This window comes from Episyrphus balteatus, chromosome 1 (genome assembly GCF_945859705.1).
Source record: "Episyrphus balteatus chromosome 1, idEpiBalt1.1, whole genome shotgun sequence".
Classification (NCBI taxonomy): Eukaryota; Metazoa; Arthropoda; class Insecta; order Diptera; family Syrphidae; genus Episyrphus; species Episyrphus balteatus.
The window spans coordinates 33,917,619-33,940,736 of NC_079134.1; the positions used below are offsets into that span (position 1 = coordinate 33,917,619).

Consider the following 23,118-nt stretch of genomic DNA (forward strand, 5'->3'; position numbering starts at 1 on the left):
TTGTTTTGTTTTACAAACTTTTATTTTTATTCATTTTTTCATAGATCATTTATAAAATAAAGCACTTAACCATTAAAACACAATAAATAAAAATAAAAACACAAAACATAGCCACATCGCCATGTTTGTACTTTGTTTTTTTTTTTTTTTTTTAAAGCCTACGCTGCTCGCGCTAAATTTTAGCTGAGATAAAATTCCCATACAAGTTATCGATAATTTGTATGGGATCCATTTTAGCTCAGATAAAATTTTTCGATAATTTGTATGGGAGCTAAACTTTAGCGCGAGCTGCGTACCAGGCTTAAATGTAAACACAAATTGAAAAAAAAAAGAATTGCAAAATATTTAAAACACTTTGTATTGTTTTTGAAACTCTTTTTTTATTATTTTGTTCATAAAATATTTAATTAATTTTGAGTACTACACCATTAAAACGAAATAAATAAAAAAAAAACAAGAAAAAAGCCACGTCGCCATGTTTGTAGTTTGTTTTGTTTATGTTGTGCGACAAGAAAAAATAAAGAAAAACAGAGAAAGCACTACCTTTGACAGATTTCAGATTTTTTTTCCGAAGAAATTTTTTGGGCAGAAATTTGCAAGAAGGGGAAATTTTTTTCTCTCTCGCGGCCATCTTTTTTGTGAAAAAATGCACAATTTCAGAGTACCCAAACAGGAATTGGGTTAAAAATGTTGAAAAAAGTAGAAATATTTCTGTTTTAGGCAGTACCCAAACAGACCTTTTATTTGAAATTATGATATAGTTGAGTTGGTATAGCACTGGTTCAAGGTTCTTTATTCGTTAAAATAGCCGAGTACACATATGCTTGAATAAATAATAATACATATAATAAATAATAATAATTTTTATAAAATAAATAATTTTTATAAAATAAATTTTCAAATTCTTAAGTTTTCATTGTGAATTAATCATATTCAGGACACAAACCAAAGTCATTGACATTTTCCGAACACCTACTAACTGTCAAAAGTCAAAACAAACAAAAAAATAACCTCAAATTTATTTTAGCGGTGAAAGAAAACACAAAACGTTTTGTTTACAACAAAATTCTTAACAATTTTTCATTAAATTTATCTAACAAAATAATCATTAAAAATGGAAAACAAAGGAAAGGTAAACAATTCTCACTTCAGTTCAATTAAACCAACAATTTATTACCATCTTTAACAGCCCCAAGGTGGTGGTAATGACAATAAGGAAAAACGTCGCAAGGAATCCATACTCGATCTATCCAAGTACCTGGAGAAAATGATTCGTGTCAAATTTGCTGGTGGACGAGAAGCAGCTGGAGTTCTTAAAGGCTACGATGCTCTACTCAATTTGGTTCTCGACAACACAGTCGAATATCTTCGTGATGTCGATGAACCTTTCAAACTTGCCGAAGAGACACGCAGTTTGGGTTTGGTCGTATGCCGGGGGACTGCTTTGGTTCTTATTTGTCCTCAAGATGGTATGGAATCGATACCAAATCCATTCATCTCTCAAGATGCATAATAAAACAACTGACATTTACAAAACTAAGAAAAGAAGGTTTTCTTGTTTTTATTTTGAATCTTATAAAAGCATTTGATACGAAAAAAATAATAATACAAAGCCACGTTAAAATAATATTGTAATTCGCTTAGATATTAAGAATGAGAAAATAAATAAATTAATTATCTATCTAGATATTAAAAGAAATTATGTATATTAATTATTTGGGGCTTCCCAAGGGGCTGCTTAGTCCAATCCGAACTCATTTCGTAGCCATGGGTATTGTGGCGGGCATTCTTTGCACGTGTAGAAATAACGGTCTTGCTGCAGTACTCTGCTACGAAGTTTGCAAGTATTTGGAATGTTGCAAACAACTTCTTGTGGTTCCAAAGACTTTGACTTGCAATGCCAAGGTTCGAATTGATGGAGTTGATTGATAGGTGTTGGATGACGCATCCATTGAATAGCTTGATGGTTTGTCACGAAATAAACATCAGGAAGCTTTTGTAGATCATCGAGGAATTTCTACAAGAGAAGACAAAAAAAAAAACCATGTGTACAATTCACACGTTTTAGAAGTGAAACATTCAAAAATTTTGATTGTTCCCTAAAACATTAAAATCAAGCAAGTACAAAGGAAACTGTGATATATTAAATAAAATGCTATATTTTCTACATGCGATATAAAGCTAAATTTTATCAAATTTGTATGTGCTCTAGATCAAAAGATATAACGTGTTAAAAACATATTTTTAACTTTATCTCTGGATTGTGTAAAATTGTACATATATATAGTTAGTTATAATCTATCTACGTTAAAATTTCATTTATCTATCTATTAAAATAAAAAAGGTAAAAATAAAAAACGGTCCAAAATATTAGGGAAAAAACACTATTTGTTTTTCCCATTATTTGATCTAAAATCATTAAAAAATTTAATTTTTTGCTCAAACATGTATCATGTATACATTAGGGTGGACCAAAAAAAATTATTTTTCATTATTTTGATTTGCTCTACCGATAACTTGTTTTCTCGACACAAAATAATGCTACCCTAATTTTTTCAGAATTTTTCGATGATGTTTAGGGGTTGCGCGCACCCCTTTATTAAAAAAAAAAAGCTCTTTTAGTTTTTAATTTTTTTAAAGCTTAAATAATTTTTTAATCGAAAAGCTGTTTGAGTAAAAAGTATTGAGTTTCAATAGGTCTACTTGCTTCATTGATTGAAATAACCTAACTTTAAAATTAGAATGAAGTGTACTGTTCTAGCTTTTGAAAAAGGTATCATTCATAATTGTAAGTGTTGCCATTGTTTTTTAATATTTTTTTTATTATTTAAAGTCATTTTTTAGAAAATTGTCATTCCCGCCTGAACGGAGCCACTTGTTTTGGTACGATCTTTTTTAAATTTTTTTTTTCTTTTATCAATTTAAGAAGAATTGAGCAATATAAAAGAACGGTTTTTATACTAAATTTGATGAGGAATACGATAAAAATAATTTTAACCTTTAGAAAAAACAGTAAAACATAGTTTTAAGGCTTTTTTGCCAGCATTTATCAGTAATTTCGACTTCTAATTCCTAATTCGACTTCTAATAAATCAGTCAAAAATATTTTTTTTTTTTTTAAAGAAAAATTGAAGCAAGTTGACCTATTGAAACTCAATACTTTTTACTCAAACAGCTTTTCGATTAAAAAATTATTTAAGCTTTAAAAAAATAAAAAAATAAAAGAGCTTATTTTTTTAATAAAGGGGTGCGCGCAACCCCTAAACATCATCGAAAAATTCTGAAAAAATTAGGGTAGCATTATTTTTTGTCGAGAAAACAAGTTATCGGTAGAGCAAATTAAAATAATGAAAAAATGATTTTGTTGGTCCACCCTAATGTACATATGTATGCGCATAGCCAATAAAAAATAGGTACCTATATTTCCTATAAGTTTGTAATTTTTGAAACTTTCAAAAAAAATCCATTAAAATAAAAAACAACTAAAAAATACCCCTAAAAAATTGGTGCTTTTCAAAAATTCATATTTAAAATGCAACGCCTAAGAAAAAAATCCGTGTGGGACACCTATTTTTATTTTATTAACTTTCCAATGGCATCTGTAACAAAAATTTCCCTTACCTATAATAACCACATTGTCAAAAGTCTACCACATGTTTTCATTTTTAAAAACCCTTGATAACTTGATTTTTTAAGAGAGTTATCCTTCCAATAAAATTGTCTATTGATTAAAAAAAAATCAACTCTCTACAACTTACCGTTTATAAAAAAGCCATTTTTTGCTATCTCGTTTTATTTCTATTTACCCTAATAAATTTTTGAATTAAAAAAAAATCCCTTCTTATTGCTCACTTTCATGTTTATACCTATCAAATGAGATATCAACGATTTTTATACATTATGTACATTAGGGCGTTCGTTATTTTCGAATCAAGTTCCTAAGTGGACAAAACTGTTTCTAAATAATAAAAATAAATCCCCTAATTTTTTCAAATTTTTATTTTCGCGCTAGATGGCGCCCCAAGGGGGTTAAAGTTTTTTCTCATTTGAAATAGGTTATGTTGACTTATTAGGCCTTTTTTTTTAGATATAGCCTAAATGTAAAATTTGTTGATGAGGTTCTATTCTATATTAAACACCCTTTTCAAAAAGGTATAAACCACTTTTCTAGGACTAGGGTTTTAGTCAGGACATGTATGTCTTTTTTGGGTTTATTAAAAGAAGCATGTTTTATTAAAACAAGCATATGAGTAGCATAAAAAATAAAATAAAACCCAAAAACCCATAAAAGACATGCATGTCCTTACTAAACCCCTAGTCCTAATGGTTTATACCTTATTGAAAAGGGTGTTTACTATAGAATATCACCTCATCAAACATTTTTACATTTAGGCTATATCTAAAAAAATGGTCTAATAAGTCAAAATATACCCTCTTGTGGCGAACGCCCTAATGTACATAATGTATGTTTCAGGGTTGTAAAAAAATCATTTTATTTTTAATACATTTGCATTCCATTACAAATTAGAAAAAAATATTTATTGCAAATAAAAAAAATTTGCATTAAAAAAAACTTATTGCAACTGAAGAATTATGCATTAAAAAAAATGTTTAATTGATAAATATTTGCATTAAAAAAAATATTTATTGCAACTAAACATATCTTGCATAGAAAAAAATGTATTCAAATGAAAAAAAAATTGTATTGAAAATAAAATTTTTATTGCAAATAAAAATATTTTGCATTAAAAAAAAATTTTATTGCAAATAAACTATTTTCTGCATTTAGAAAAAAAATCAATGCTGAATGTGTGCGTTAAATATTTTTTTTAATACTCGTCGAATAATCTTAGCTATTTGACCATACATAAACTATTTCAACTATAATATTGAAGATAGAAGTCAAATTTGTAAGAAATTCAACAGGCATAAAAAAAAATATTTAATACACACATTTTGCACATTTTTTTTAGTGCAAACTATTTTTATTTGCAAGAAAAATTTTATTTTCAATGCAAATTTTTTTATTTCCAATAATTTTTCTTTTTAATGCAAAATATTTTTAGTTGCAATAAATATTTGTTTTTCAATGCTAATATTTTTCAGTTGCAATAAAGTATTAAAAAAAAAAAACATTTAATGCACCATACTGCATTATTTTTTTTTCAATGCAGAAAATTTTTTATTTGCAATAACATTTTTTTTAGTGCAAAATATTTTTATTTGCAATACAAAAATTATTTTCAATGCAATTATTTTTCAGTCGCAATAAATAATTTTTTTTAATGCAAATATTTTTATTTGCAATAATATTTTTTTTAAATTTGAAATTAATTTTTTTAAATTGAAATTTTTACAATCCTGATATGTTGATTATATGATTATAAATCATCTATTTTCACTTCAAAAAATGAATTTGAATTCGGACCCAATTGACAGGTTAACTTACCAAGAAGGCGTCAAGATAGTCGATTTTCTTGAACCATGTCGAATGGAAAAATAGCCCAAACGGAGCTCGATTACTTAAGTAGTGTCGTTTAAAGTTATGAGTCAACATACGATAGACATCTTCTCCACTCAAATGTGGCGGACAACTGTCTACCATGCCACAGGTGTATTCACCAGCTTCCAATTGATTCATTACCATCTCCCAAATACCCGGATAACTTCTCGAAGGGCAATTTTGATTCATTCCAGTGCAGCTATGTGGCATCTTGTAATCAAGTGTGTAAGGCCAAAGTGGTGGATTGGTAAATGGCGCCACCATCGTCGAGTCGAATATGAAACCAAATTCCTTCATCATTAGAAATTGTCGATTCCATCCAACACGCAAAAATGGTACACGCACTCCACGAATCTCTTCCATGCGAACGGCACCAAATTTATTGATGATATTAGCTTGTCCAACCATTTCGTCGAACCAATCCTCAATGGTGGCATTTTTGGACCACCATAGTTCTGGACCGCGATGACTTGAAGAAGCACAAAAAAATTCAAATAAAATTCGTTAAGTTTGAAAAATTGAATGACTTACGTTACAGAGTGAACTGCAATCTCATGATCATCGTTCCATAATTTCTGTACAAATTGATAGTTAGTATATTGATGGGATACATAGAATGTTCCCTTTATTGGACATCCATTGGGATTTTTGCGATTTTGGGTGAAAATTACTTTCGAGAAAAGTTCCCAATTATCAAAGTTCACAGCATCATCGAAAGTTAAAAGAATCATTTGGGGAACTTGGTGGGGATCCAAGCGACCAGGAATAATTGTTCCATCTTTGGAGCAATGACAGTCGGGTAGTTTACAGGCAGCGGGATCACAGGCATCAGCAGCGTTTGGATCACTGTCAACGTCGCACCAACCCTAAAAATGATTCTTAAAAAAATCTCTTAACGACTTTGCTCCATACCTCATCTGATCCATCAGGACAATCAACTGATCCATCACAGAAATACTCATTTGGTAGACATGTTCCATCAGCACATCCCAGTTGGCTATCATCTTGGCAATCGGCATCAGCAAGAAGTGGCTTAGGTACACGAGCCTCTATGAAACAAGTAGGTATACAAACATTAAAATAGTAAAATTAAACACTTTTGTGTATTTAAACTTACCAGCAGTTACATCACAATTATCAACATTTTGTTTAAAATCACAAATTTGTCGAACCACATCGAATAATAAACCTTCGGAGCATTTAAATTCAAAGACTTCCTTTTCCAGGCACAAGTAATATTTGGAACATTCTGTATTTGTCCAGATTTTATGAACTGGCCTATCGGGGTCTCGGTAAAAACGTCCATCCTCATGACATTCGACTGTATCGCGTATGCTACGCTTGGTCACGTTTTTAGTGCAATCAACTGGAAAAAGAAAACATAGTTAATTTTTAATATCTTCGCACAGCAGAGTTTGATTTGAGTGATCTCTTCGACTTCAAGTGCAGTAAAGTAAAAGATAATAATTGACTAGGTATCTATTTGACTGATTGACTTCGATTGATTATTTATTATTTTCACACTTTCTTGAAGAATCAGGGAAGAAAGCAAGAAATATATGTATATAAATGCAAAGCGTATTGTGTTTTTTGTTTTCATTTTGAATTACAAAGATAGCTAAAGACTTTAATAGAGAAGTTAATGGACTTTGAATATATTATTCATATTCATAGGAAGGAGTAGGTACAGGTTTTCTTATTTTAAAGAAAGAAATAAAGAATATTTATCAGAAAAGTTTAAAAAAAAGCTGAGGAGAGTACTAGCATTTATTTAATTTTAACTAGAGTGTGTTAGCATCTAAGTCGAAGTTGTAGTTCACGTTGTTTTTTTACCCCAGTTTATCTTAGACTGGGGTTTTTCCAATGTTATTGGAATAGGATAAACTTCAGTCTTTCTTAGAAGCTGCTAGTGTCTATGAATATGGTACAATATTTTCACGTTGTCCACATACACTGTGGCGTATACGTACTCTATTTTTGTGTTGGTTTTATTTTTATGCAAAAAAAAAAAAAAAACAATAAACAATAAAGTCATTCACAAGTTTACCAGAAAACTCATACATTTTAAACTTGGGAGATCTGTACTTGGAAAAATATAAACGAAATGTATCAGTTCTCTACTAACAGTATGGTAAAAAAGGTCCACCACCTCCACTCAACCTACTGAAAAAATGTTCATCTTTTCATAAAAAGGATTTTACTCAAAATCCAAAAAAGTCACTTTCTTCATGTTGTATACTGCACACATTTTCACTGCTTAAACGGATGGGCGGATTTTCTTCAAATTTGGTACAGATGGATTTCTATATAGAATTCTGAAGGTCGGTCGCTTAGAACTTGTACCTTCAAATTTTCTAGATAATGAAATTTTCTCTTTTTTTATCAAACTTTTGCACATGTAATATTCAAAACAATTCCAAAATAAACTAATATTTTATTTTTCTCAAAAAACTCAAGTACCAAAAAACAGCATTTTCGCTAAAAAAAATCAGCCTGTCTGCTCTTCTGCGTATACCAACCATTACAGGGGTACAGATTGCGTCAACTCGATCAATCGTCTTCTCTTCCCCTACTATAGAACATGTGTTAATTAAAAAAAAAAACATAAGAAAAAATAAAATAGATCACGTATACGCCACAGCCCTACAAACAATTTTGCTTCTCTAAAGCTTTAAAGAAGCAACTATAGCACCTGTAAAGCTTTATAGAAGCAAAATTGTTAATCGGGAGTGCACGTGTGAAATAATGTGAACGTGAACTACAGATTTGATCTAGGAGCCAACATACCCAAATTGAAAATGTGTATGATGGTCAGTCATAAGATCCTGATAAAAAAAAAATATTAACACCTTCTTTCCTTAACCCTTTCGGACCCAGCGTTACTCTCATGTATCATTTTTTTTTAAAACTCGTAAAAAATATTAAATTAAACAATTTTTTAGGTTACGATGGCTTAATTGAAAGATAATAATGCCTAGTTACTGGATTATTACAAAAAGTTAGTCAAATATCATACTTTTAATTTTTTTTTTATTGAGAAAGGGACTGAAATTCACATTTTTTTTTTTGCAAAAAAATTTTTTTTTATATATGGTCATAATTTTGAAAAAAAGATATAAAAAATGTTAATGCCGAAAGTGATTTGTTTTTTTTTTTTTGCTTAGAAGAAGTAGCATACATTATAGTTCATAAAAAGTTATTTTCTCAGTTCTCCGACTTTTTTTGGTGGTCATAGGCATTGCATGTTACTTACAGGTAACATGAGAAAAACACATTAGTTTTGCTATTTATTATTTTGGAAAATAACTTTTTGCTATTCATATTTCTTAGTTGTGTTGTATTTGACCCGATAGTACCGAAAAAACATTTTTTAATATTGATTTTCAAAGCTTGGGTTCGAAAGGGTTAAAATAATGTATTTTTTATTTGTTTTCTATTCACTAGATAGACGATTGATGTATAATTTTCATAAACTTAAACGTCAATCTGTTAACGTATAAGTTGTCTTAACAGGATTCCTCAGTAAAATTTAAACTCATTTAAACTAAGGAAACAATTAAAATTATTGTAGACTCACTTCCTCAAGTTTTAACGGAACAAAATTCTCTTAGATCTAAGGAACCTGAAAAGTCTGTTTTTCTTAAATGACCATTTCAGTATTATTATGATTAACATCCGGATCCGGTGGTAGTTTTTTTTTTTGACAGATTCAAAGCATTACTGGCTTAAAGAAGTAACACAATTGTGTTACTAAAGTAAAAGCAGAAAGTTAACATCGCAAAACCACTATCTAATGTGATTGCAACCCGGTTTATAATTTTTATTTCAAGTACAAGTTCTTTAATAATAATTTACATGACAGACAACCTAATATTTTTACCTACAACATTTTTAAGTCGTTTATTTGCCCCGGTAACTAGATTTTTTGTTAGAAAAAAAAAAACAAACGATGTTGAATTTATGTACAAGATTTGGGTGGATTTAACAAGAAATACTTGCTCATTAAATTCTGTTTTTAATTAGTTTGAAAAATTGTATGCTATTAAAACTAATGAAAATAAACACATTCAGTAGTTAAAAATTTACAAAGTTAAAACATTCTTTAAATGTGTCCTTAAGACCTACAACATTTCCAATACACCTCCTTCTAAATTAATGTCAGGAGAGATGGAAAACTACGATCCCTAAAGTTTTTCATTTTCACCAATATTTTAAACTATGACCCTATAATGTTTTTCACACATGCTTTGTAATTGTATGTATTAAACCGCAACTCAAAGTTGAATGTCCAAAACATAACACACACGTCACAAATCAATCAAAAATGCATCACTCTACGACAGCAGCTGTTCATCATTACAACGCTACTGGTTAATCTGGTTTGCTTTATAAGTATAACCTCTTCGGGTTCGAGTGCCTCTTTAAAAACTTAAAATCTGTATCTTTTTCCGTATAAACTGCACCAACCGTTACCTATCATCACCTTAAGAAAGAAAAAAAAACAACAATAATTCATGTTTCTCATTCACATATTCCTCGACGAACAACATTACAAAACAATTTTAATTAAAAACACAAAACAAGCATTATGTAACTACTGTTTTAGGCAAAAAGCATTTTTAGCATGTCGATATTACAACAACTTTTGAAACGCCATCTGTTTACTTAATTTATTGTCAAAGACATTGTTATCATTCATTCACAACATAATTTTGTTTTAAGAAACAAAAAATCAAAAGAAAATTCACAAAAAACTTTCACACATCACAAAAAAATAGAAACCGTATTTTGCTGTGGGGTGAGACAGAAAAGTCCAAAAAAAAAAAAACAAAAAAATTACCATTTGAAGCAGCACAAACGGTTAAAACAAGAACTAATGCTGTACCCCACATTTGCATGGTCCAATTAATGCAATGAAAATGTATTTAAATCGAACAGATTTCAGGGTTGAATGTATTTCGACCTTCAGATTGGAAAACTTTCGACAATTTCCCCCAAATGCATAAAATACTTCACGGTGGGACAACTTTTCAACATGAAATACCCGTAATTTTCTTTTCTTTTCTGTTTTTTTTTTTTTTTTTTTTGATTTTTTTTTGTAGCAACTTTAATTAAAATCACTTTTGCATTTAAGCTGTTGTAGTTAGTAAACCGGCACACGACGCGCGTTTTTATTACTTCGGATAGAAGACCAAGCGAACGAGTTGAATTGAAGACATCTACTATAGGTTTTGGTTTAACATTGCAGATCTTTTATAGACTTTGAAAAAGGGGCTGCATGATGGAAGACTCTTTGTGGTGCCTTCCAAGAGATGCACAAAATGCATCTCTTACCGGCGGTGACCAGCAGCAGCAGCAGCTGTTCTGGTTGAGAAAATGACTTTCTTTGGTCACGTTAAGAGTTATGTTTGGGAGAGCACACAGCTGGTTAAATGTATCTTTGGACTTTTGAGATATTTGAGGAATTTATGATGGTGAAATAAATTCAATAACAAATTCTTGAATGGGGATTCCGTTTGTTGAGCCTAAATGTTTAATTAAATTATGTATGTATATTATGATGATAAATATAGTGCATTAATATGAATAACGGGAGTACAGTTGAAGAGCTGTGCAGTAAAAGTGGAAATAAGATGCAACTAAGTATTTAGGTAGGTATGCAAATAGGAGACCTACAAATTATAATAAATTAAAAAAAAATGTTCCACATACACCGTGGTGACCCGAATTTCTTTTTATTTGCAATATGGTATAAGGATCATAAAACTTGTTCGTAAAAGTCGATATTACTGATAATTTAAGTGTAAATTACTTTCAGTTTGTCGCTTTTAGAATGGCACAAATGGAATTCATTCATCCTGCAGTTTATAGTTGGATAAATTCTACATGTTTTTTGTGTGGTTTTATTGGTACATAATAAGAACAAATAGATTTTTCTTCAATATAGTCCAGTCAATCGGGATGAAAAATGACCCTTGAATTAGAAGATGGAGAATATTTAAATAAAGTATTAAAAGTAGAAAGTTAAGGTGTAATTGTTCTTGGTGTATGTTTTTTGGGGTGCTTAATCCAAATCGTCGCATCCGTTGACGAAACCTCAAGTGTACGAAAAACAATTACGTGATACATTAAACGAGCACAGCGACACATGACATGACATGACATGACATGACATGACATGACATGACATGACATGACATGACATGACATGACATGACATGACATGACATGACATGACATGACATGACATGACATGACATGACATGACATGACATGACATGACATGACATGACATGACATGACATGACATGACATGACATGACATGACATGACATGACATGACATGACATGACATGACATGACATGACATGACATGACATGACATGACATGACATGACATGACATGACATGACATGACATGACATGACATGACATGACATGACATGACATGACATGACATGACATGACATGACATGACATGACATGACATGACATGACATGACATGACATGACATGACATGACATGACATGACATGACATGACATGACATGACATGACATGACATGACATGACATGACATGACATGACATGACATGACATGACATGACATGACATGACATGACATGACATGACATGACATGACATGACATGACATGACATGACATGACATGACATGACATGACATGACATGACATGACATGACATGACATGACATGACATGACATGACATGACATGACATGACATGACATGACATGACATGACATGACATGACATGACATGACATGACATGACATGACATGACATGACATGACATGACATGACATGACATGACATGACATGACATGACATGACATGACATGACATGACATGACATGACATGACATGACATGACATGACATGACATGACATGACATGACATGACATGACATGACATGACATGACATGACATGACATGACATGACATGACATGACATGACATGACATGACATGACATGACATGACATGACATGACATGACATGACATGACATGACATGACATGACATGACATGACATGACATGACATGACATGACATGACAGGACATGACATGACATGACATGACATGACATGACATGACATGACATGACATGACATGACATGACATGACATGACATGACATGACATGACATGACATGACATGACATGACATGACATGACCTGACATGACATGACATGACATGACATGACATGACATGACATGACATGACATGACATGACATGACATGACATGACATGACATGACATGACATGACATGACATGACATGACATGACATGACATGACATGACATGACATGACATGACATGACATGACATGACATGACATGACATGACATGACATGACATGACATGACATGACATGACATGACATGACATGACATGACATGACATGACATGACATGACATGACATGACATGACATGACATGACATGACATGACATGACATGACATGACATGACATGACATGACATGACATGACATGACATGACATGACATGACATGACATGACATGACATGACATGACATGACATGACATGACATGACATGACATGACATGACATGACATGACATGACATGACATGACATGACATGACATGACATGACATGACATGACATGACATGACATGACATGACATGACATGACATGACATGACATATGACATGACATGACATGACATGACATGACATGACATGACAATGACATGACATGACATGACATGACATGACATGACATGACATGACATGACATGACATGACATGACATGACATGACATGACATGACATGACATGACATGACATGACATGACATGACATGACATGACATGAATGACATGACATGACAATGACATGACATGACATGACATGACATGACATGACATGACATGACATGACATTGACATGACATGACATGACATGACATGACATGACATGACATGACATGACATGACATGACATGACATGACAGACATGACATGACATGACATGACATGACATGACATGACATGACATGACATGACATGACATGACATGCCATGACATGACATGACATGACATGACATGACATGACTGACATGACATGACATGACATGACATGACATGACATGACATGACATGACATGACATGACATGACATGACATGACATGACATGACATGACATGACATGACATGACATGACATGACATGACATAACATGACATGACATGACATGACATGACATGACATGACATGACATGACATGACATGACATGACATGACATGACATGACATGACATGACATGACATGACATGACATGACATGACATGACATGACATGACATGACATGACATGACATGACATGACATGACATGAATGACATGACATGACATGACAGACATGACATGACATGGACATGACATGACATGACATGACATGACATGACATGACAGACATGACATGACATGACATGACATGAACATGACATGACATGACATGACATGACATGACATGACATGACATGACATGACATGACATGACATGACATGACATGAATGACATGACAATGACATGACATGACATGACATGACATGACATGACATGACATGACATGACATGACATGACATGACATGACATGACATGACAGGACATGACATGACATGACATGACATGACATGACATGACATGACATGACATGACATGACATGACATGACATGACATGACATGACATGACATGACATGACATGACATGACATGACATGACATGACATGACATGACATGACATGACATGACATGACATGACATGACATGACATGACATGACATGACATGACATGACATGACATGACATGACATGACATGACATGACATGACATGACATGACATGACATGACATGACATGACATGACATGACATGACTGACATGACATGACATGACATGACATGACATGACATGACATGTCATGTCATGTCATGACATGTCATGTCATGTCATGACATGACATGACATGACATGACATGACATGACATGACATGACATGACATGACATGACATGACATGACATGACCATGACATGACATGACATGACATGAACATGACATGACATGACATGACATGACATGACATGACATGACATGACATGACATGAATGACATGACATGACATGACATGACATGACATGACATGACATGACATGACATGACATGACATGACATGACATGACATGACATGAATGACATGACATGACATGACATGACATGACATGACATGACATGACATGACATGACATGACATGACATGACATGACATGACATGACAAGACATGACATGACATGACATGACATGACATGACATGACATGACATGACATGACATGACATGACATGACATGACATGACATGACATGACATGACATGACATGACATGACATGACATGACATGACATGACATGACATGACAAGACATGACATGACATGACATGACATGACATGACATGACATGACATGACATGACATGACATGACATGACATGACATGACATGACATGACATGACATGACTGACATGACATGACATGACATGACATGACATGACATGACATGACATGACATGACACTGACATGACATGACATGACATGACATGACTGACATGACATGACATGACATGACATGACATGACATGACATGACATGACATGACATGACATGACATGACATGACATGACATGACATGACATGACATGACATGACATGACATGACATGACATGACATGACATGACATGACATGACATGACATGACATGACATGACATGACATTGACATGACATGAACATGACATGACATGACATGACATGACATGACATGACATGACATGACATGACATGACATGACATGACATGACATGACATGACATGACATGACATGACATGACATGACATGACATGACATGACATGACATGACATCCACCATAAAACGCTAACAATTTCATACTTGCAGTAATCATACTTGTGTAATCAATTTGATTTGAAGGTTTTGAACAACAACAATACAAAATATCTGAACTTACAGGTTTTTGTTTCTATCCTTCACAAAAATTTGAACGTCAAATAAATGGAATTTTGAATGATTACAAATTTTTTGCTTGAATAAAATGAACTTTCGAACCGTTTAAAACTGAAAATGATAGAAAACAGAAAGCTGACATTTAAAATCTAAATTTAAATTTATGGAATTCAGTTTAAGTTTTGTGTAGCTTATAGCCTGTTTTCACTAGAGCAAATGAGATGATTTCGATCAAATTTGCCAAATGAGGTTCGAAATGAGATAATTTCCCATACAAATTTCAAATTTGAAATGAGATAATTATCATCTCATTTCGACGAAATTAGGTAGGAAATTAAGTCAAATCGCCTGAACGCTCATAAAATTTCATTGTGAATAGGTCACAATAATGAATTCTTACAAAACGTCAAACTAAAAAAATAAAAAAAAAAAACCATAGCACAGCGGTAAAATTAAATTGTGTATATATGGTGTCGCGTCGGTGAACAAAAATTAAAAATAAACCTTATAATTCCGAAATAACTATGCCAGATCGTAGTGCCACCAAAGGAACCTCAAATTCCTCAATATTCGGCAATTTTTTGAAGAAATTGAAGAAAACTGTGGTTTGGCAAATGATTCAACCTAAGCAAAAATTGATGTAAGAATATAAATGCAAATTTTCTCTCTCAATATACCTAATATTTATCCTTTTTATATATTAATTTACTGGATGAAACAAGAAATGCTCAACTTTTGTTTGAAGGCTACGAATAACACTCTTTTCTATATCTCTCGGTATACGACTGACTTCCTACTCCGATGACAAAACCATCCAGATCTGGCTGGCATACCTGCCTGCCAACGAAGGACGTCCATACACCTGACAACGAAACCGTGTGCACCATTTCTGGGGAACACACACGAGCAGTTTATGACATAAGTTGGTGCCATCAGACCGGGGAAGCAACGGCGTGTGGATGATTACATCTACATTTTCAAGGAAGACGAAGGTTCATCAAAGAACTAACAACATTTTTGCTGGTCACTGCTGTGAACAAAGCGTATCTGAAATGGAATCCTTCAGTAGCTGGCCAATTGCTGTAGTGTAGTGACGATAGAAACATTAAGATTTGGAACTTAGTTGAATAGTTTTTTGTCCAAAAGAGAAAAAGTTAATTATACGTAAAAAAAATACGAAAAAATTGTTTTTGTTTTTATTCATTAAAAGAGGAGCATTCAAAGTTTAAAAGTGTTTTCTGGTCTTGCGGGAATCGAGCCCAATAACCAAGGAAAGTCTGTCCTGACTGGCATTGATGATCTTTGCCAAAGTTTTGGAGCAGGGGGACGGCATCATTTTGTTTTCTGGTTTGATGTTGGTTAATGCTGTCACGAGCTGAATAGTAAGACAAAGATTAGACTGAGTCTTACATATTTTCCATTCCAAACTCACCTTTGCAAGAGTATCTGCATCAACCTGCTCCATAATCATGTCCGAGGTTGGGTAAACGGTATAATGCCACAATTACCAAATGTTAATGTTGGGTAGGTAATGATTTCTCTTTCCCTTCGACAGCGAGATTGCAAATGCTCAGAAAGTCAGAATAATGAAGAAGAAAAGGCTGGAAGTTTATATGCATATAAATGATAAACATATTTTATATTAGAGAAAGTACAAACCTTTATCCAGAACCTCTTTGGATTATTCCATTTTATTAATTCTTTGAATAATTAAACATTTAAATGTGTCAATCGTCAACATATGCCTGACACGTCAAATTCAAATTTTAGTGTTGACACTTCTTGTCAGTCCAAATGAGATAATTTGTAGTGAAAACACTTTTTTGCTAATTTGCTAAATTACCTCATTTGGGGTGTAGTGAAAACAGGCTATTAGACCATTTTGATACTATATTATTTCTTTTTTTTTTTGTTAATGCAACCTATATAATATGGGTGTGAAATACCAACTTTGAAGATATGGGATTTCAATTCGTGAAGCCGTATGACTAGTCACTTGCCACAACCTGTGTTTTTCTTCTGCTAAAAGGTGCTATCTGACATATTGGAGATTATAATTTAACAATTTAGTCGAAATAGAAAAAACGCACTAACCATGTCTAAAAAGTAAGTTTTTTTTAAACCTTTTTTTTCAATTTTTTTCCATACAAATTTTAACAGCTCATTTAAAACATTTACGCGGTTTCATAAATTGTTTTTAAATTAAAAACAAGAAAAAGTACAAAAAAAGGTACTTAAAGGGTACTTTTGGTGGATTAAAAGAAAATGACACTACTTTTATATTAATACCAACCCAGTCTAAAAGTTTCATTTTCTCACCAACTGCAGCGCTCTAATCTTCAAAGAGCTATAATTTTTATGACATTTCATTTGTTTATCAGAATTCTTTTTTTATTTCCACTCGAAAAATTGAATTTGTTTTGGCAAAAGAAAATAATTACGTGGATGCCGTCGTTGTCGTTGTGTCGGTTCAATAAATTGATTTAAATATCACCAACTAGCCAATAAATATATAGAAATTATCTGTGATAATATAAAAAATGATGGGTCTCCCATTGCAATCGACATTTGCAATAATAATTTTATTAGCTACATTATTCGTAGCACAATCAATTGCAACAATATCGCCGGGCGGTGGCAAATCGAAACAAACTAAGCAATTTAAAGTCAAGCAAGGACCTCAAGAGTACAGTGTCTTTGATCGTAATCTAATCGATGAAGAACCAGCAGCAAGAGATATAATTATTGAAAATGCTGGTTATTATAAAGATACATCAATTCGAAGATTCAATGGAACGGTTCTTGGTTATGTTACAGCAGTAAGTTGGAATATTCAAGCGCTCCAAAAGAAGTTTAACTTCAAAAATGGTTATTTATCTGATTTTGTTTTTTTTTTTTTTCTTTAAGTGGAATTCACATGGTTACGATGTGGCAAAGATTTTTGCCAAAAAGTTCGATATGATATCGCCTGTTTGGTTTCAAATTCTGAAAACAAACAGCGGCTATGAACTAGCCGGCAAGCATGACATCGATGCTGGATGGATTAAGGATGTCCGCAAAGCTGGACGAGCTGGCAAAAAGAATTTAAAATGTATGTCAGTCAATAGTGGAGTTAAGCTAAAAGAATGGCAACAGCTCCGATTTTGATGATCTTTGTTTTTCTAAAACCTGCTCAAAAATATTTGGGCACATTTTTCGTATCAAATAGGTACCAAATAACTAAAAAGTTATGAAGAAGGAAAATTTTTCATTTTCTTATTACAGTAAAACCCACTTAAGTGCTAACATCCCGATTAGCCGTGAAAAAAAAATTATTAAAAATCAAAAAATGCACGTACAGTCCTGTGCTATAACTTTTCTTAAAGCTAGTAGTTTATTCTTTATTTTGCTTTTTGACTCAAGTTTTCTCATCAAGTAGTTTTTGAGAAATTAAGTTTTGAAGATAAAATTAAGAAGATTTTTTTTTTCGTTTTTTTAATTGATTCTGTGTAAAATTTTGCAATATTATACACCTTTTTTTATCGCTTTTTAATGACCTGGTGAATTTAAGTCAAATCATTGTATATAGAATCTAGTTTCTATATACAAGGGTCAAATACCAAAGAGTTCGTTCTAATAAATAATATCAAAATTCGTAATAAAAAAAAATAAAAACATAATTTTTTCAGGGAATCCCTGTTTTATTTCTTTATTTGCACTAAAATTTTGTATTTGCAATTTTTTTTTTAAATTTTCAACTGAATGCATTATATCTCAAGAACATTGCGTAAAAACTTTAGGTCGATTGGATCCAAATTGACCAAGTTGTGAGTATTTTAATACTTCGCTTACGAGTGTTTTATTCCAAAGTTAAAAACTTTAAACCGTTCTCCCCACAACTAACGTTTTCAAAGCCTCATAACTTCAAAACTACTGCACTGATTCTTTTAAAATTTTAAATACTATTTTTGTACATATTTTTAAAGGTATCCCTATAGAAATTTTCTCATTAATATAATAAATTCAATGAAATAATATAAAAATCTATTAGTAAGAGTCGTTTTTGAGGAGTTTTTTTTTCAAAGGGGCCTTATTTCCGAGGTGGCAAACTCGGGCAAACTCTTGAAATGCAATATTGTTCTACATATCTAACAGTTTAATAATATATAGCTTAGACCATGTTACGGCGTGTTGCGCTATTTTAAAAACACTAATGTTTACAAAAAACAACGAAAAAAATGCAAATTTTTTAAGTGTATAGAATATAGATACTTCAACCCCCCTTCATATGAAAAAGTAGAGTTGCATTATACAGTAAATTTTTTTTTTTAATACAATTAATACCTTGACTGTCAATATCCATATTAAAATTTTTCACTAAAATCACTTTTAAGTAAAAAACAAAATACTTAGAAAAGTCAATTTTTTTATAAAAATCGCAGAAAAAATCGTGTTTACCCAAATAGTGCAAGTTGCAACTGATGGTGTCGCGAACTGGGTTGACCAATTTATAGATAGATTTCATTTAAAAGTAGCCTGGTTATCTATCTGTTATGGGACATAAGCTTAATCCTTGGGGGCAAAATTGAGAAATTTGAGTGTATCTTTGACATGTGAGTATTCATGTATTAGTGCTTCTTGATTTGATTCTGATTTGAAATCAAGAAGAGAATTTCTCTTCTGAGAAGCGTTCTGGCTGTCATTTTCATGCCAATAAAACGGTTTCAGAAGTCTTCTGAATGATTCCGGACGCTTCCGGAGAGCCAATCGAAAACGACATTATTCCTATTTGCAAAATTGAAATTAAGTAAATTCAATGAAGTATTTTTGTAAAACTGATCCTCAAACTCAGAATTTTGAAAAAAAAAAATGTATTACAAAAATTTTAACATGTCAATTTTTAAATTTATTCGTAATAAAATATGCATTAATTTTTCAAATTTTTTTGGCCTAATTATTTTTTGAATTCATAAAAGAAAATATCAATATGTATTACAGTTAATGAAAAAAAAATTAAAAAGTATTTCATTTTCGAAGAACCTTTTTTAATAGAAGTTATTGAAAAAAATTTAACTGATTTTTTTTTTCAAAGTTCAACATTTAAATATAAAGTTATTTTTTCTTCATTCAACAGTCCTAATTGTTGAAGGTTAAATAGCGAAAGTTTGAAGGTCTTATTTGTCAAAGCCTTAGCGAAAATCAATAGCGCAAAATTTAAAACGATTAAGTAAATTGCTAAAGCCATTTTAAACTCTAAATTGGCCAGTAAAATATCTTTAAAGCCATTTTAGTAAGTACTAAGCCAAAAAGCATACGGATTTTTAACCAAGTAAATTACTGAATGGCTTTTGTTGTTCTTTTCAAAATATTTTTTTTTTTTGTTTGTTGTGAGAAAATTGCATTTGTCGCTTAAACGATCCCTTACTTCCATATACATTAGGGTGTCCGTTATTTCCCAAAGTTATGTTTTCGGGGGAGACACCCCCTATATCGAAAGTTTATAAATAAGGGGAATTTATCAAAAAAAAATTTTGGAGGTCATTAACCCGTGCCCTAGGGTCATACTTTCCCCATACAAATTAGTATGGGAAATTTTTAACTTTTACATATAATTTTTTTTCTCTCGAGTTAAATCATCTATTTTTAAAATGTTTGTTTATTCTGATTGGAAAAGAGTTCCTTTAAAAGATCACATTCAAAAATTTCCGTTAAAAAATGTTTTTATATTTTATTTCGGTTTTTGAAATTATTACCTCTTTCTTAGTTTTTGCTTTTATGTTTTATTTTATTTTTCTTAAATTATACCACTTATCACACAATTTTTGATGCAGTTTTGTTGGTTTTTAATTCTTTTCCAATATTGCATTAAAAAATCTGTGTATAAATCCAAAATTTTATTACTTTAACGAATTTTTTATTTCTATTTGAAAATTTTGCCGTTTTTATAGGTTTAAATTTATTTTTCTCGATTTACAAAAGATTTGTTCACAAAAGTTTTATTGAATTTTATTGAATTATCCTCCTAAAAAATGACAAAAAAAAATGCAAAAAAATAAGTTTGCTAAATTCCCCTTATTTCGGTCACTTTGGAAAACAACGGACACCCTAATATACATATATGTTTTCCTTAAATTACCTAGAAAATATTTTGGTATCATTTAATTTATGAAATCTATGCAAACAAAATGTTTTTGTTAAAAAAATTAACTTTAATTTTAAAAAACAATACGGAAACATCGGCAATTTTTACTTATAGAGGTTTAAGTATTTTTGATTACCGACGTATGAAAAAAAAAATTATCAAAATCGGAGCTGTTCGGCCGGGTTCCCTAATAATTTACTTTATTTACTCCACTAAAAAGTCTTTCCATAGATTAACACCACTTAAATTTTCAATATCTTTTCCAGTTTATCCTCGAGTTGTCTTCGATAAATTCACTGAGAAAGATTACTCCCGGTTATTGTCCAGCTCGATTGAAAGACGTTTGGTCAACGAATTGATTGTAAAAAATTGTATAATCCATCAATTCGATGGAATTGTCCTTGAAATCTGGTCCCAACTCGCTGCTCGAGTAGATGACCAGTTTTTGTATAATCTTGTCATTGAAATGTGTATGTTTTTGAACTATTTGGAAAAGATCTTAAAACATGTTTAAAGAATTTATTGATTTTTAGCTAAGGAATTCCAACAAGTCGGCTTAAAACTTATCTTGGTTATCCCACCAATGCGTGAAGAAATGCACAACTTGTTTGGTGAAAAACACTTTGAGCATTTGTACCCGCATGTGACAGCATTTTCATTGATGACCTATGACTTTTCTAATGTTCAGCGACCAGGTGAGATCTAAAATACACCATAAAAACTTGATACTTACCTTCATTTTTAGGTGCTAATGCTCCTCTACATTGGATACGAACTTCGATTGAAAATATTGTTCCCTCAACTGCTGAACATTTTCAAATAAAGAGAAAGAAAATCTTAATGGGATTGAATATGTATGGGAATGATTATACACCCGATGGTGGTGGTCCCATTGTTGCTGGACAATTTCTTGATTTGGTGAAGAATGTTAAAAAGCGACTTACATACGATGAACATGATGTGGAGAATTTCTTTGAAATTAAGTGAGTCTTTATTATTCTCTAATTTTCCAAAGCTTAAAAATGTACGTTTTTTTTAGAACAACTGATGGACGTCATATAATATTCTATCCAACCTTGTTCTCAATCAATGAACGTATAAAACTTGCACAAGAAATGGGTGTTGGCATATCGATTTGGGAACTTGGCCAAGGATTAGATTATTTCTATGATTTGTTTTAAAAATCAAGAAGAAACAAAAATTTAGTCAAACTTCAGCACAAAAAACAGCTTTATTTTAAATTTAGGAAAAAACAAAAATACAATTTCAAAAGCAATACAAATTTAAATAAAAAAAAAATAAGCAAAATTATTATTAAATCAAATTTTAAGCGGAGTTTTACTTAAGTTCATTAAAACACTCATCAATGTCAACTTTTTGGGGATGAAACAAGGTAAAAAGATAGGCCCCAGAAGGTA

The 23,118-nt window shown here is 31.7% G+C and overlaps 3 protein-coding genes across 3 annotated transcripts; 2 read left to right on the plus strand and 1 right to left on the minus strand.

Moving 5' to 3' along the window:
• Nucleotides 1-996: 996 nt before the first annotated feature.
• Nucleotides 997-1,699, plus strand: LOC129905384 (U6 snRNA-associated Sm-like protein LSm7). Its single transcript, XM_055980861.1, has 2 exons — nt 997-1,132; nt 1,190-1,699. Exons 1-2 carry the CDS (start codon nt 1,115-1,117, stop codon nt 1,511-1,513), a joined length of 342 nt encoding a protein of 113 aa, XP_055836836.1. The 5' UTR covers nt 997-1,114; the 3' UTR covers nt 1,514-1,699.
• Nucleotides 1,588-10,541, minus strand: LOC129905382 (chitin deacetylase 1). Its single transcript, XM_055980859.1, has 6 exons — nt 10,344-10,541; nt 6,621-6,869; nt 6,416-6,552; nt 6,035-6,369; nt 5,450-5,972; nt 1,588-2,017 (listed from the first exon to the last, which is right to left on the minus strand). Exons 1-6 carry the CDS (start codon nt 10,399-10,401, stop codon nt 1,739-1,741), a joined length of 1,581 nt encoding a protein of 526 aa, XP_055836834.1. The 5' UTR covers nt 10,402-10,541; the 3' UTR covers nt 1,588-1,738.
• A 7,415-nt stretch (nt 10,542-17,956) lies between these two features.
• LOC129919301 (chitinase domain-containing protein 1) lies at nt 17,957-23,024 on the plus strand. Its single transcript, XM_056000160.1, has 6 exons — nt 17,957-18,398; nt 18,487-18,670; nt 21,967-22,170; nt 22,234-22,395; nt 22,446-22,683; nt 22,740-23,024. Exons 1-6 carry the CDS (start codon nt 18,120-18,122, stop codon nt 22,879-22,881), a joined length of 1,209 nt encoding a protein of 402 aa, XP_055856135.1. The 5' UTR covers nt 17,957-18,119; the 3' UTR covers nt 22,882-23,024.
• The last annotated feature ends 94 nt before the right edge of the window (nt 23,025-23,118 follow it).